General features: G+C 33.5%; 1 protein-coding gene across 50 annotated transcripts in view; it reads left to right on the top strand.

Annotated features, from left to right (window-relative positions):
- LOC106868006 (uncharacterized) overlaps window positions 1–17,450 on the top strand; it is a 553,573-nt gene that overhangs the window by 455,518 nt on the left and 80,605 nt on the right. For all 50 annotated transcript variants that reach the window (XM_089342694.1, XM_089342659.1, XM_052976095.2 and 47 more), the window contains 2 exons: window positions 4,050–4,182; window positions 11,598–11,671. In XM_089342694.1, the coding sequence (XP_089198820.1) occupies window positions 4,050–4,182; window positions 11,598–11,671 (207 nt within the window). The remainder of the gene's footprint in view (window positions 1–4,049; window positions 4,183–11,597; window positions 11,672–17,450) is intronic.

The raw sequence follows: 17,450 nt of genomic DNA, 5'->3' as shown, positions 1-17,450 counted from the left end.
AACTAATTAGCTAATTTAAATGGTCAGTAAGTGTGCTAAGAGGTTGGTGTTGAATGATGCTTTCAAAGAGGCAGCGATGGGAGGATTGTATGCATGTATGTGTTGTTATATGAATATATATACTTTCGTGGAGACAATAATGGGAGGATTGTATAAGTGTATATACAGTGTAAGCATATATACTTTCATGGAGGCAGTAACAGGAAAATTTTATTAGTGTATGTACTATAAATCAAAAGAAAGATTCAAGTATTGGTTAACTACATGAGAGAAGGGAATGAAAGTTTAGGTTTCTGCAGGGGGGAAAATAGACTTTGAGGTTACTGCTAATGACAACTTTATAGGGAAAGCCAGAGGGCTCCTAACCATTTTGGAGATGAAGCTCACTGGCTCTTCTGCATATAATTAATAAATATCTGAATTTCAAAAAATAAAGGGAAGAAATATATAATTTCTTGAAGTGATCCATTCAGCCCAGTTTTCTTATAAGGTTAAAGTAGAGCAAGTGATTTTTTAGCTGCCTATGATTATGTTTGAAAAGCAATAAATCAGCCAAAAAATCCAGATGAGTTATGAAGTGAGACTTGACTGCCAGAGTAACTGGAAGGTTTTATTGTTGATTTCCAAGTAGATATAGTAGAGAGAGTAAATTCCATGTAAACTGAAACTTCAGATTTTAGAGATGATAACTTACTATAAAGGGAGTGTTCTGATATGCTCAATGAGGAACTTGTGGAAGGGGTTGACACAAGAAGACATGTGGTGAGATGGTGAAATATGATCTTCGGTTGTTGAGCCTCATGGAGACAATGACAAATGACTGAGACTTCTGGCGATTTGTTGTGCTTGAGAAGACACATCCTGTTAAGTTAATCATGATTATTGCCAGTACATGTATAGGGCACCTGTGCTGTTGACATGTAAAGGGCGCCTGTGCTGTTGATATGTTAAGAGGGCACCTGTGCTGATGGCATGTAAAAAGCACCCATTCAGTGACATGTCAAAAGAACACTCTGTACACTCTGTAAAGTGGTTGGCATCAGGAAGGATATCCAACTGTAGAAACCAAGCCAAAACAGACAACTGGAGCCTGATACAGCTCCTGTCAAACTGTTTGACCCTTGCTGGCACTGAAAACGGATCTTAAATGATGATGATCTTATGGGGAAAAATTCCCTCTTAATAGGGAATTGTTGAATTTTCTCAAAACAAGGTCTTGGTTACAATGAAATATGCTAAAACCTCTTTGTGGCATCTGATAGATTTAACACTTCCAAACTTTTCGAAGACAGTTTTACGATTTGGTTTGTTTCTTTTGAAAGAGAAAGAAAAGAGTTAATAAAGAAATATATTTTTTATGTAGGAATTTCTTGAGACATGGAATGCATTTTGAAAGGTTCTCTAAGAATGAAAATAAAACAAAAACAAAAACAAATTAAAGATTTATCACTGAGAAAGCAGTCTTGAGGCTATGAAGGTCAGAATGGGGTATGTTAGAACTGAGGAATGAGAAATGTCCAGTAGTTGGTTCTGCATTATGTATTTTTTTTCTTCTTTCTGTTAAAAAAAAAAATGATACTTTTAGACTGTCATATATAATGTATTCATTTCACGTTAGGTGGGTGTTTAATGTACTTTGCATCAGCATGTCACACATTTGTATTGCTTTATCAAAAATTGTATTTTTATTTATTATTTGACTAAAAAGTTACTATAATTCTCTTTTTTTTTATGCTTTGTAACTGTTTTATTGTGCTCTGAAACAATTCTCTGCTGTAACCTAGTTGTTTAAAATTACTATTTTCCTCTTTCTTCTTTTCTAAAATTCTTCAGTGTATTTGGTGAGAACATACAGAATGGGGGTGAAAAACAAACACGTATACAATAAGCAGATGCAATACATTCACACATGTCTATAAATACACACACACACACACACACACACACACACACACACACACACACACACACAAGCATTGTTAAATTTTACAAAATATGCTAGTATCCAAATCTAAGTAAGCTATTGTAATAATTTTAAGTAGGGCTTCTATTACAGTATTTATGTTATTGGGGAATTAGTATGGTTTTATTTAAGTATTATACTTTTAGTGTCATAAATCTTACTTAATATGTAAATGTGTGCATCTGTACTCACACTCACACACACACACACACACACACACACACAGGGAGAGAAAGAGAGAGAGAGGAAGAAAGAGAGAGTGGAAGAAAGTGTGAGAAGAGGAGAAAATTTCTATTTGTGTGCAAGGTTATGTTTAATGTCATTTATGTTCTTAATATTTCCAGCGATCTGCTTCTAATTTCTACTTTTTTTTATATGAGTTAGTCAGGAGAAGAGGAACAGGGCCCATAATAGTTGCAGGTCCTCACACACAAGTGAACCTGATGTTGTCTATATCCAATTTGGACAGCTGTATATCAGTGTCTGTAGTGTGGAATGGGGGTAGAATCTTGGATGGAGTTGGAACTTTGTGTCTAATTGTCAACGCTTGCAGCAAAATGAACACAGCTATCGATACCCAACAGAGCAGGTGGCAGTGTGAAACTCAGCAGCAAGTTTAGACATTATCTTCATAAAGATAAACAATTTTTCTATTCTTACTGTTGAACCCTTTTGCATTTAAACCAGCCGTATCTGGCCAAAATGTTTTACTGGTTTTATGTTCAAACTGACCAGATCTAACCTCTCACACTTACCTTACAATGTTGTTGTTGTTGGCACTCCGTCGCTTACAACGTCAAGGGTTCCAGTTGATCCGATCAACGGAACAACCTACTCGTGAAATTAACGTGCAAGTGGCTGAGCACTCCACAGACATGTGTACCCTTAACATAGTTCTCGGGGATATTCAGTGTGACACAGTGTGACAAAGCTGACCCTTTGAATTACAGGCACAGCAGAAACAGGAAGTAAGAGTGAGAGAAAGTTGAGCAAGGTTCGCCACCATCCCCTGCCGGAGCCTCGTGGAGCTTTTAGGTGTTTACGCTCAATAAATACTCACAACGCCCGGTCTGGGAATCGATACCGCGATCCTATGACCGCGAGTCCGCTGCCCTAACCACTGGGCCATTGCGCCTCCACTTACCTTACAATATTCTAAAAATAAACTATCACATCATTGCAATCTCAAAGTTACAAGATAATGCATGCAGAACTAATTCAGTTGAATTTGAATGAATAATTATTACATTTGTCAGAGTAATCTGACTGCTAATGAGTTTGTTATTTTTTCTTTTTTTAACATTTTGTAATATTCCAAACTTGATTATTTTGTTGGATCACCATAAACACAATGACTGATAATGTGTAGATTTTTATCACTTAACCTGGGAGATTCTAACACTATTTTAACAAGTGATGTATAATGATTATAAACCAAATCATGTGCCTAATTTTATGGTCTTGCCACTAAGTGATTGGTCATGTAGTGTGCTTGAGTCTAGAATCTAGACCAGTAATTCTCAACTATTTTTCACCTAAGGACCCCTTTGATTCCTGTTTTATTCAGATGGGACCTCATAGCTATTCAATGTTTAAAACATTCTATTATGATTTTATGATTGTTAAGAACTGCATAAAAAAATTGTTAAAATATTTTGTGTATTGTAGAACCAATTTATTTTCACAAATTTTAACAAGATCTTATATGGACTTTGGTTGAGAACCACTGATCTAGATTCTATATGATTGTAATTGTTATCATTTTAACTGCCACTTTCTCATAGGAGTTGTTCTAGAATGTAGGACTTGGATCCTATTTCGTCCTGTACATAATCAATATGGTGCACTTTTAGAAAAAATTGATCATATAATGATGGTTGTGATAGCTGTATTTTCATGTTGTTGGGATAAATTATCTGTTTTAGTTTTGGTTTGGTTCGTGTAACTACAGCTAAGCTAACAGAGTTAAAACAGTGCTTGTACTGGCAAGAGCAGGATGTTTTGTTTTGTGGATTAGATTTTCTCTTTTTCTTGTTCATTTGAAATTATATGATAAAAAATAACTTATTTGTTTTTAACTTTGCAGGGAAAAGATGGCAAAGAGAAAGAGAACAAACATAAAAATGCACACCAGTTTGTGTCTCTCTCGATAAGTAATACTTCACTGTGTCATGTATGTAACAAGAGCATGGCAAATAAAGCAGCTGTCCAGTGTGAGAGTAAGTATCATTTGATTTTCTCATTTCATACATCTTAACCCTTTAATGTTTAGATCAGTTATATCTGGCCCAGATATTCTACTCGTTTTATGTTCAAACCAGCCATATCCAGGCTCTCTCACCTATCCTACAATGTCATACTAAAAGTAAGCAATCATATCATCAAAGTCTCAAAGCTACAAGATAATGCATGATTAATTGAAAACAGTGTGATTAGATAAGCATTACATTTGATAGGGTAGCCTGAATACTAGAAGGTTAAATCTTTTCTCCGCTTTCAACTGCAATTCTTTAATATTCATTATAAGGATTCAAAATAGGTATTTACTGTACATTTAACACCTGAAGTTTTATTCTATATTCATAGTTTTTTCTCACAATAAACTTATGGCAAAACTACTAAATGTAAAAATTCTTGACCTAAAAACTATGCTTTTATCCTATATTTTGCAGTGTAGCATTAAAAACATGGACAATTAAGCAGTATATTAAAAAACTTCAGTTTATAAATAATGTATTTTTCTTGTAATTTTCAGTAATTTTATGTATATATCCAATTGTTCAACTACATTAAGACATTCAATTGTTAAGGACACAGACTAGATTTACTGAAGTTAGCTTATGTTTAAAGTTTCAGTTGAAATGTACATAGTGTTTACAAATTGCGTGATATCCTTTTGGATCAGTTTTTGTTTGGAAACTTATTTTTTGATAATGTAAATTTTTAACTTCTTTCATGTAAAAAGCTCCATTCCAGCTTGGTAGCATTGATCCTCTCTCTGGTGTAAATAGTTAGATTCCTTAATTAATGATACATAAATTTAGTTTTTAATTTATCCACTTGGCTGAAGTCAATGACAATTTCTACTTTGTGATTCAATTTGATAGAAACGACAACTAAATCTTAAATGACAAGTTACCCACTTAAAAAAAAATAACACATTGGATAATATACTCGTAAATATACTATGCTGAAATAAAAGAAATGGTCATAACTGTAACACTTTTGATTATAGATCTCCTTTATTTGGGCTGACCAAAGAAAGCATTGCACTTCAGGAAAAAAAAAATTGCTGTAACTAACATGGAATTCTGAATGGGAAATGTATTTTTCCATTGACTTCTTTGCTTATTAACTTTCCTGTAACCTGGAAAATCTGTAAGAAAATAGGTTTTGGATTTTGGAATCGCCCAATGCCAATTGTTATCAGCATCTTGGCAAATATCTCTGATGGTTCTATTGTTTCTCTGCTTTCATATATTTATGGCCTTTTTGACCATATAGCTGTCAACCTCAATTGGTGATCACTCAGTTAGGCCTACTTGGAGTAGGTCTCCTTCCACGAGTTATTTTCATTCCATGTGTCTTTCTTAGCATCTATGAGGGTGTCACTATCACTACAGCCACACTTTTCAGCAATGACATCATGATTTACAGTAATAAACATTCATTATATAACTGATACTTATTGACTCTGCAGTGATGAAATGTAAAATCAGTTTTGTAGAGTAATGAAGCTAAATACTGCTATTATTAAGTTTTGCTATTCCACCACTCTTAGCTGCATTTTGATAATGCTGGTAAATAAGTGACATTACTGTGCTAAAATCTGGAACCAATACCACCATTTCACAGTTAAGTGATGACTGTTAGGAAAATCATACATCAGTAGAACTCTTGCACCAACAGTGTTTGATCTATTAAAATTAGAAGCCAAATATCCTTTGAATCACTATTTTCCATCATGAAATTAAAACACTTGGATAATGTGGTTCTGGGTGCACAAAGTGTAGATAATAAAAAAAATGTAATGGTCACAATTGTTACACTTTATTTTTTAACATCATAGTTCAGCTCAACCAGGACTGGCTTGTGACTAAACAATACCGTGTATGTAAAATGGTATTAGAGAGATGATAAGTATTAATTTGAGACGGGAAAGAGCATCAGTCCTGTCAGTGATCCTGTTTCTCTTTGCTTTCTCAAAATTGATGCTTATAATGTCTTATATTATTTTATATGAAAAATAGTTGCAATTTAATTATAAATTTGTTTCTCTATATGATCAGAACACTAGCTTTGAAAATTTAGTCCTGAAAGTATGATTTTAAGGATTCTTTTGTTTAATAGCTCTTTCAGTGAAGGATTAGTTTTTGTTGGAATTACCATGTAAAGCATGGTTCTTTGGAGCTTAAGTTCTCTTTTTTCTAAATGTTGCCTCAATATGAGATTGGGTGTTTCATAATACTTACAATGCTAAAACTGTTTAATCATCAACTTGTTATGTAACAAGTTGATGATACTTCAAGTGTTCTTAGCAAGTGAACAATTGTTATTAAAACAAACAATAGATTGAGTTCAATATAATGTCATATGACCATTAGTAATCTTCAAAACACTAGTTTAAAACTTTTTTTTTTTTCCTGTGTTATTACAGTACCTGACAAAAATTATAAGCATCACCTTATTTGAATAATGTTTATATCCAGTAGCAGGAGCATTTTTACTGTATCACTGTATGGTGACATCAGGTAGCCAATAATTGTGGATGAGCTTTGCATTCTACAAAATTTTTACCCAAATTTTATTAAACTAGTGTGTGTATGTGTGTGTTACCGTCATTTACTAGCTGTTGAATAAAGAACTTCAAACGCTTGTACAGGCTGTCAGCTGATATGCAATTCTAGTCAGTTCACATTGTTATGTGAGTGTTAACGTATGTAATGCAAGGAACCTCAAAATGTCAGATAGAAAAATTATTTCTGTGAGTAGGGGGAGAAAAATTTAGACATGCTTTGGTCTTAGTATCACCTTTTCAACAAAGTATAAACTGCTACTTTTCATGCTGAAGTGATGATTGGAGGTTTACCATGCATATTCATATTTGTTTGTCCTTCATTCTCGAAGGTGACCATATCTCTTATATATTGACAACACATGTGAAAGAATATCAACAACAGCTGTGCAGATGGCTTCTTATATTACACCTTCTGAGTATTGAAACTGTGAAAGTGGCAATTTTTCATTTGATGTAGTACTGTGCAATACCTGGTCACTGCAACAAGAAGTCTGTTGTCTGTTTGTGTAGTTTTGGAGAAGGTTGGGTGTCAACTTCTGCTGAATTTGAATCATAGTGAAGGATGACCAGTTTCAATCTTCTCATCAACTGACTTCCCAGTCTAGTGGCAAGTGGGTTGAGCTGACTGGAGCTATATCAGAGGTGCAGTGCGATGAACAGGGTGATCTATTTTGTTTCGTCCTGTTCCATGAACTTACCCCTCAGGGAAATTGCTGGATATTGATTTTCACAGACAGTTCAAAACTCCTGATTACCCTCAACCTAGTTGAGCTGATCTACCAATGCCATTACCCAGGTGGCAGCTCATTACTGCATGCAGAGAGTAGAGCCACAGGCTAAAGCTGGAGGCTAGGTGGAAGCAGATAGCAGATGATCTATCCTGTAAAGACGTTGGTAGATCCCTTACACTGGCACTGCATACCTCACAAGTAAATGTACAAGAAAGTACCCTGACTGACACAGGAAACTTACATTGTTTATAGAATAAATTACTGAGGCGCCATCTTAAACTGGTGTTACTGATATGGTATAATCAAGTAGGTCGCCTCTGTCAGGTAATGTTTATTGATAAGAAAAACAACCATTTTCTAAGATATGGTTTAGTTGACAAGTTTTAGGATCTTGTACTTAAGTAATGTTCTGTAAATTGATTGTGCAAATGTTTATGAGGTCTGAGATGAAATGACTCTAGGATAGAAAATATATATACAAAAAGAAAAAAAATATTGATATTAATGTCACTAAATATATCTCTTCAATACAAATATTAGTACAACACACAATTAGTTATTTTGATTTCAATTAGAGTTCCTGTTTTATGACCTGTTTAGTACTAGAATTATTAGAACCACCTCAGTGATTCAGTGACATTTTCTTGCATTCTACATAGTTTAATTTGTCATTACCTGGATTATTTTTCTAAACGTCTGACTAAGGTCATAATCACAGCTGTTTTACAAGTTAAGATTTTTCATAGTTTGTCACTGGTTGAAGTGTAAAAGTTGGGTTGAATTTATAACATAATGCATAAGATCTCTGTCTCATGTTTTCAATCCACTCATCTTTGCATCCCATTACAATTTATTTGGTAAAATGGTAAAAAATGCTTATGGTATTGTAATTGATATTTTGTGAACTGTTCAGTCACATGAATGAGATAACAGAAATTTAATCATCTATTGACATTTTATTTCAAAGTAGTTTTATAAAATCACATTTATAACAAGACAAACAGCTGTAGATGTCAAAATTTTCAATATGGGGGAAGTACACAGAAGAAGAAAAAAGTTTTGATCTAATTTGAATTATCTTTGTGTAAATAGGATTAATTAAACAAGGATTTGCATATTTATACTTAGTATATCCTGGCAAATTCAAACACAAATTTGCTTGTCATTGTTGTGTATGTCACATGTGGGCAACTTCTTCCTTTTGTGATGACAGTGTGTTCATAACACACTTGGTTCCTGGGATACTGGGGTACCATTGTTGTTTCAACATGTCTCATCAGTCAGAATTTATTAAGCGAATTGGCTATTTCTGTAAGTAATGTTTCTAATTACTCTCCTAGATTTAATGTGTACACTATATTGGATAGGTAGTTGTGGGTCTTATTTAAAGCTTAAACTGTATGCTTCATTATCAAAGTTTCTGGACTAAAATTGGTTTTCATAGCAAGGTAAGATACTCAACTGATATGTATGTAAAGGTAAAAAGATTGAAGTGGGATGCAGTAAAATATCTAAGTGAGGTACCTCTCTTACTAGAAATAACAGCGAGAGTCTCCCTGAAGTCGTACCTCCATCATCTCAAAAAGGAAAGTAAGGGCACATAAAATGTGGTCCTAGCAATAGTCTGGTGTGTGTTTGCAATGAGCAGCTGGAATACTTTGAGCATTGGCCTACATGAACATGTTTACATTCTGTTGGTCATTGACAACCATTGCAAATACTTGTCCGTGATTATAACTGAAGACAGTATTTGTGGATTGATTTGTATTTATTTGGCTTGCTACATATATATATATATATATGGTGTATTTTTTAGCTGTACATTTGATATATTTCTACCCCAGTCACTCATTGAATTACTGGAACTTCTGCTATTTAATTAGCTATCTCAATTATTATTTTTATTATTATTTTTTGGTGGATTTTAAATATTTTGGGTCATCATACTTTCTGAGTGTGTGAGCATCTCATTGGAAACTTTGATGAACTAGTATTTAGCTTCAACCGAAATTAGAATTAATATTTTTTAAGTTAAAAGGTATTTTCTATTTATAAATGATGTTGATAAAAGAATGGAAATTCTCTAATTTTTTCACTTGTGTATCTTTGAAATTCCATTCTCTGCTCACAAAATATAGTTTCCCTCAGTGTATGTATATGTATATATATATATATATATATATATATATTTTAATTAGTATCAGTGATTCATAACATCTTTGGATGTTTTAATAGTACTAGCTAGGGTTGTCAAATTGTTCTTGATATTATTCTTGCAACCATTCATAGCCATAAAAAAAAAAATGTTTTATTTAAAATATTTTTAGTATCTAAATTTATTTTCTTTATTATGTTTGACTGAATAGAAATCGTATCAATTGTTACTCCTAGTTACATTTATAAATGAAATGATGTATTTTGCTTCTTTCTGAAAATTCTAGAGAAATATTTTCTCTTATTATTTTTTAAATTTCACCATTTCTCAAATACATAGTATATTTATTTTTGTAATTCTTTCATCTTGACTGACTATTATCTTGTTTTTGTTTGATATTATGATTATGATTGAAGCAGATTTTGAGTGTGCTCTACCTATTCTGCATATTTAGAGTAAAGATAAATGCTTATACTCTATAACTTGAATATTAATGCAGTTTTATCTCAAACCTAAAAATTGCAAAACATGAACCTTCACATGAAAGATTATTTGCAATTGCATTGACTTTGTGCCAACTCCTATATCAGATGACCAACCACTAGTGACTATGTTGTTGCAAAGGTCTGGTTCAAATCAGTTGACAGAAATATCCTATGATGCGCTCTAAGAGACAAATGTTGCTCTAAAATCACATCAGTTTTCTTCTGCCTTTTTCTCTGACTTCTGTGGATTTCCTGCTAGACATAGCTAATAAATAATATGAACACTGAGTGAAAGTTGCTGAATTACAACATTTAAAATTAAATGTACTGCTGGTGAACAAGTTCATCACACTGCATTGTCTGCATCAGTTGGAATACAATTCCTGCTTGTCTTTTGACTAATGACTTTGATAGTTCCTCATCTCTGAATAAATTCCTGACTGAATTATGCAATACAGCAATAAGAAATGAACTGGCTTGTCCCTAGTTGCATTGTTTCTTTCATCCGTGTTAACTTCTTTGAGATTCTGGTTGGAAGCACTCCCTGGCTTGACATAATCTTAAAGCCTGTTTTGATAGTGTATTCTTCTCCTTACCCTTATGTCGACCACATTCTCTCTAAGCTACTGGAGGGTTAAAGATTAATATTTAATAAATGTTGCTTCAGCTCTTGTCTTTGGTTACTGGTCAATACAATGTAGGTCACCTTGACCCAAGATTGATTATTATTTCCTTTCTTCACATCTTTTGATCCCGAGAATTCAACTGCTCAGACACGTCTAGAGATTTTAGATATTATTGAAGAAGACATAGTTACAACTTTTAATGATTTAGATTCAAATTCAGCACCAGGACCAGATGGTCTCCCAGCCATACTATTGAAAACTTGCAAAAACAGTGTTGCCAAGCCATTAAAGTTGCTATTTCAAAAGTTGCGTGAAACCAGCTTCCACATATACCTTCTTCAAAGTCACAAACAAAAACCCTCTACTGTACCTGTCTAATATTCAGAACTCCCCAAGTATTCAACTGCTTTTACCCAAAGAGATTAGAAATATAAAAGGGACCTCTACTGAAACTTTAAAAAAAAACCATTGGATGAACTCCTAACGACAATACTGGACCAACCAACTATTTAACGATACACTCAGGGGAGATCAGCATATACAAATTTGATCATCAGCCAACTTTCAATCATAATGTGACAACAAAACTTAAAAAAAAAAAAAAGAAAAAGAAATTAAGGCGATGCTCCAGCCAGGCCACAGCTTGGCAACTGAAACCATTAAAAGAATAATAACCTTCATAGGATTTGATAAAACTGTTTCACTTTCTCAAATTGAATAATGCTGATTTCCTTTATGATCATTTATATATATTGATTTGATTATGTATTTCAGTTGTTAATTGGTATATTTGTCCTGCCCAATTTTATTTTAACCAAATTTTTCTTTCTTTATTTCAGACTGTCTTATCAATGTTCATGAAAGTTCCTGTAAAGAACATATTCCTCCTTGTTCAAAACTGAACAAATCCAAGGTAAATGTTGATAATATTTATTATAATTGTTTTAAAGTGAGGAATCTGCATGCTTATTTTGAGTGGGACACCACACAACACAAAAAAACAGAAAGTAAAAGAAAAACCCAAACATATAATTCCTTATTTTTCATCTAGCAAAAACTGATCAGTTTCTAGTTAATTCTGTATGAGGAAATATTCTGTTTATTCTGTGAAGAACGAGTGTTTCTTTTTTAATGTATCCTGCATTCCTCAACCATTAGAATATTTCGTGACAGTGATGACTCCTTGGCGATTGGAAAATTTGCATCATGCTGGGGAGTTTGACAATTTGGCATCATTAGCATGCAAATATTCATTAATGATCCCCCTTGGTGACTGCATATGTAACATTGTCAAAACAGGATCCCAAAGACAAAGTTTCCATTTTGGAGTGAGAAAATATTTCAGTGGTGATCACTTATTCTGACCCATCATCATCATCATCATCATCATTTAACATTCATTGTCCATGCTGGCATGGGTTGGATGGTTTGACTGGGCTGACACACTGGAAGGCTGTGTCAGGATCCTGTCTGATTTGACATGATTTTCTACAGCTGGATGCCCTTTCTAATGACAACCATTCTGAGAGTGTAATGGCTGCTCTTACATGCCACCTGTATGGGTGCAATTTGCTTGACATTGGTATCTGCCACAACTTCAATTTTGCTTGGTTTGATGGGTCCTCTTCCCAAGCACGACATAATGCCAAAGGCCTTGGTCATTGCCTCCGTGAGGCCCAACACTCAGAGGGAGCTCAGCCACTATGCCTCCATGAGGCCCAACGCTCGAAAGTAACTAAGCCACCTCACTTCTGTGAGTTCTGTTCAAAAGGAACTTGGCCACCTTGCCTCTGTTAGGCCTGTTCGAAAGGAACTCAGCCACCTTGCCTCCGTGAGGTCCAACACTCGAAAGGAACTTAAGATTGATTACTCTGACCCACTTTTTGAATACTGCTAACCTGTTTTGGTTGTGTTGTCACTGTACAATAAGCACTTTAGACTGTATTTTAAACCATTGTTTAGCAAAGACAACTAGTGACTCAGAGACAGACCATTCCTTCTTTCTGTCTCTTCCTATCATTACAATGACAACCTCTGCATCTCTACACTTATAAATTTTGAACGATCTCTGCCTTAGCCTTCCTCAGTGTGCCCATTTTGTCCTCTTCTCTTCACCCTTATTTTGTTTTCCTACCCAAACCTTGAACTAAACACTCCATTCTTTCCTGTTAAAATTGCACTCCTCTCTGGAATTCACCTGCTGCCCATGTTTCCTTCACCTAAAGAAATTCAATCTGTACATCAACTACAATGACTTCCTAACCAGCCTAGTTGAGCCTACAGATGTCATAGATACTGCCTTTTGTCTTCTAACTAATAATAAAAAAAAGAAAGAAAATTAACTATATCACATTTCTGAGGTTATGGAAAATTCTAATAATCTTTCTGGAAATGAAGTGATCCATCATTAACCCTTTAGTATTTAAATTGGCCATATGAGGTCCAAATTTTCTACCTGTTTTATGTTCAAACTGGGCAGATCAGGCTTCACACCTACCCTCAAATGTCATTGTGAAAATAAGCAATCACATCATTGAAATCTCAAAGCTCCAAGATAATATGATAAATTCAAAACAATGTAAATAAGCATTGTATATGATAGAGTAATCCAAATGCTTAAGTGGTAATCATCTCTTACACATTAACACTAACTTGTTAAAAAAAACTTTTGCGAAGAAACAAATTTTTATTTATAACGTTAATGAAATTTGTTGTGTAAAAAATTATTTTATTTATTTCAATTTTAAATTTGAACAATTATGACTTAGCAAGATATTTCTCTTGAATATTTTTTTTTTTAAAGAAAAGACATGCTACAATATCATTTTAAAACATTAGTTTTAACAATGTCAGAAATAAGTAAATGTTGTTGGTATATCTTCATGAAAATAACTATTTCTTTCTGGTGATTTTAATGAAACAATTCTCGTTAAACTTAGTACCTCTGTGTTCAAATGAACAAAAACAATTACAATTTACATATTCCTGAATTGGCATAACCTATTCATTGAAACTTGGTTGGATAGAATAAAGAACTCTATCACCTGGCACCTTTGGTGCCTTTAGCAGAGTTGCCTCCATTGCAAGGTTAGGTCTGTGGTTTCAGTCTTGGAGGCTCTGTAAAGTCTTCTAGCTGTAAGTTTTTCATTCAAACTGAGACCATATATTGTAGTGCTCTTTGTCCAAAGAATCCTTGGAATATTTCTTGAAATTTTTGAACTTTCTTTTTTATTGACAATCAAAGAAGCTGCTATCTGTTTGGTTGATATACTAGAAATAGCTGCTAAAGTTGACTTCAAATTATGCACTACCGTCTTAAACAACGGCACAGCCTGGGGTATACAATGCTTGAAAACAAGATGGATTGGTCATGCTGGAATGCTTTTCATTGTAGGTCTATTTGATCAGGACTGGCCTGTGACTAAAAGCATAAGTTTGTGTAATGAGATTCACACTGAAGTGCTATGTTGATGAGTTATTAAATAAAAGAGATGAACACATTTAAAAGCAGATGGACCATTTAGTTTAAGGCTATATATAACCTGAAGGAGAAGAAAAAAGGAGTCCATAACATTGGAGGTTAGATAGTTAAAAAAAAAGGGGAATGATGAGAAATCAGTGATCATGATTTTGATAGAATAACTAGATTTTCCTTGTTAAGTAATGCAATATAGTAAGTAAAATTTCAATACTGTGTAGGAGTAGTGCAGTCTGTACATGTGCAAGAGCTGTAGTGGCATTCCTGTTGACTGATGGCTCACCAACACCTCAAATGTTCAAAATGTTCTGACGCAATAGGCAGAGTGCCAAAGTCTTCTGCTAAGGCCATTATCTGTAGTAATGAATCACTGCAAGCAGAAAATAAGTTGTGTTACCTTAGCTATTTGAAATAATGTTGGAAGTGAAACTGATAATAAGCAGTGGAGTTAGGGTCTATCATACTCTAAAGATATTTAGAGAAGAGTACTTTAAAATGAACGAACTTCTCTAATATTGTATGCTGGTGAATTGGAAGTTGAGGATATGCTATGTTTGGAAAGAAACTAGATATATGCTTACTGGGTTGAAAAATATTTGTGAAATTATTTGCAACAAAGAAAATATAGGATGAGTTTGTTGGTAGCAATTGAGAAAACATTTTAATAGCTTTTGAATACCTGTATTAATATAGAGGTGAGTTATAGATGTATAAATCATTAGGAAAACTGATTCACAGTTGGTATTTTTGAGAATCTGTTCAGTAAAAACTGTGAAATGATTTTTTTTTTTCCTTAAATCTTTCAACTTTATATGAGCACCACACCATCATCATCATCATCATCATCATCATCATTCTAATGTTCACCTTTCCATGCTTGCATGGGTTGGACAGAGTTTATTGAGATGGAATTTTTATTGTTGGATGCCCTTCCTGTTGCCAAATCTCACCTATTTCCAAGCAAGATAATATTTCCCCATTGCCAGGTATGTTCTTGCAGAATTTTGGAAATGATTGGCACTGCTTGTATGACACTGACAGTCATTTTACAACCATCATGCAATGTCAAGACAAGGAGAGAGAGAGGGGGAGAGAGGGGGAGAGAGAGAGAGAGACACACACACACACACATACACAGACACACACTACGGCAGGCTTCTTTCAGTTTCCATCTATCAAATCTAATATGGTTTTGGTTGACCCTGAGCTGTGGTACAAGACATTTGCCCAAGATGACACACAGTGGAGCTGAATCTGTAGCCATGTGGTTGGGAAGCAAACGTTTTTACCACACAGCCACCTCTGCACCTAATCTCCTGATAAATTGGAAATTACTAATATAAGTTACTTTTGAATATTTGATATTTTGGACTGCTCTTTTCCTCTGCCCTCCACTCCCTCCCACCATCATTTTGACTACACTTGGGTATGAACCAGTTTTTTACTTGAAGTTCTTTCTAGGCTGATTAAACTAGCTTTTAGCTATTTCAGGTTATTATAACTAATTGTCTTTGATGTATCACCAATGTTTATATAAGTTTTCATCCAGCAGAACCAGATCACTTATCTATTTCTCGTTCAGTAGACTAATTTTAGTCTTTTCTGTTTGTTTTTCTTAGTTTAGTCTCTTATAATTAAAGGTAAATATATTTTTAACTAAAACAAGCTTCTGATACCAAATATTTCATATGAGATCTTATCTTTTGTTGGTAATACAAGTAATAGTTGTAACCTATTTGCAATAATTAAGGATATTGCAAAAAATTATTGAAAATTTATCCAGTGTGTATTATTTGTATTTACTGTGTGTGTATTATCTGTATTTTATAAATTATTCTTTGCGAAAGAAGCCAAAATATTAAAATTGTGTTATTGTGACGAATTAGTTCACATGTTATATTGCTGATAGAAATTTGAAATTCTTCCCTATTAACTTTAACTGAATACATTTCCAAGGTTATGTGAATAAATATTGGTGTATAAGCATAATGCTGTATAACATTGACAATCAAAATTGATTTTTTTTGTTTTTTACTGAGAGAAAAAAAAAATGTCCTTTGTGCTTTGATTGGTTGATTGTTATCTCATTGGTTTATGTTAGACACCTATTCTGTCTGTTTTCACAGATTTGACATAAATTGATTTGATACTCTATGCTCAACATTATTTGTTGTCGCGTCCTGACTGAACAAACTGTGGTTGCAGTCAGTTTATTTACTAAGCAAATATTTGATTCTACCTGAAAAAGAAATATAAAAAAGCTTTCAAGGGCTTATGCAGAAAATATTGATATAATTGATTTTTCTTTTTTAATCTGACCTATAGATTATATGCTGTTAGTAAACATTCTCCAAATTAGTGTCAGTTTTATGTATTTATTTTATTGATTTGAATGATTTAGTTTAAATTATACTTTAAAGAAAGAAATTTACATTTAAAACTCACTTACATAAGCAAATTAATTAATATACATAGTTTAACAATGTCATTGACTTCAATTTTTGTATTTCAAGAATTTGATTATTCAAATATGTCTTTAATTTAGTTTACTGTTTGTCTTTTCTATGAAGTTGCAATCTATCAAATGTATATAGCAAGGGACCTTTCCAACTAACAAAAGAAAAATAAATTGTTTGGCTGTTTAATTTTATAAATTTATGAAGCTGTCTTACATATTAATAGGTGCAGGTATAGCTATTTAGAAGTTTGTTTTGCAACCACATTGTTTTGAGTTCAGTCTCAATGTGCAACATATGCAACAGTCTGACCAAAGCATTGTGAATTTGGCAGGCAGAAACCAAAAAGAAACCTATTGTGTGTGTGTGTATTCTTACCTTGACAACATGCACTAATTGTAAAGAAACATCATCTTACAAGTGGTGTATTTGTTTCCAATCTCCTTTGAAAACACGTCTGAATTAGAAGAGACACTCTGCCTCTCATCAACCCTCACCTGCTTAGAAAGAAGTGAGAGTTGATGAGTGTCTGGCTGTAGAAAATCTGCTTGCAGCAGATTCCATCTGATCCATGCAAGTATGGTGAAATAGACATTATATTGATGATCAATATGAAAATTGATCACAGATTACCAAAGCTTTTGTGCTGAGTTAGTTATTTTTCTTTATAGTTCAGAATTTTGTATTCAGTGTATATATGTTACCTAGTTTTATAAAAGCATCTTTCTTTTAACGCTTTAGACCAGCAGTTCTTAACC

This window comes from Octopus bimaculoides, chromosome 2 (assembly GCF_046866305.1).
Source record: "Octopus bimaculoides isolate indiv1 chromosome 2, ASM4686630v1, whole genome shotgun sequence".
Taxonomy (NCBI): domain Eukaryota; kingdom Metazoa; phylum Mollusca; class Cephalopoda; order Octopoda; family Octopodidae; genus Octopus; species Octopus bimaculoides.
Note: the sequence above shows the minus strand (reverse complement) of the source record. Positions and strands in the feature narration are given on the sequence as shown.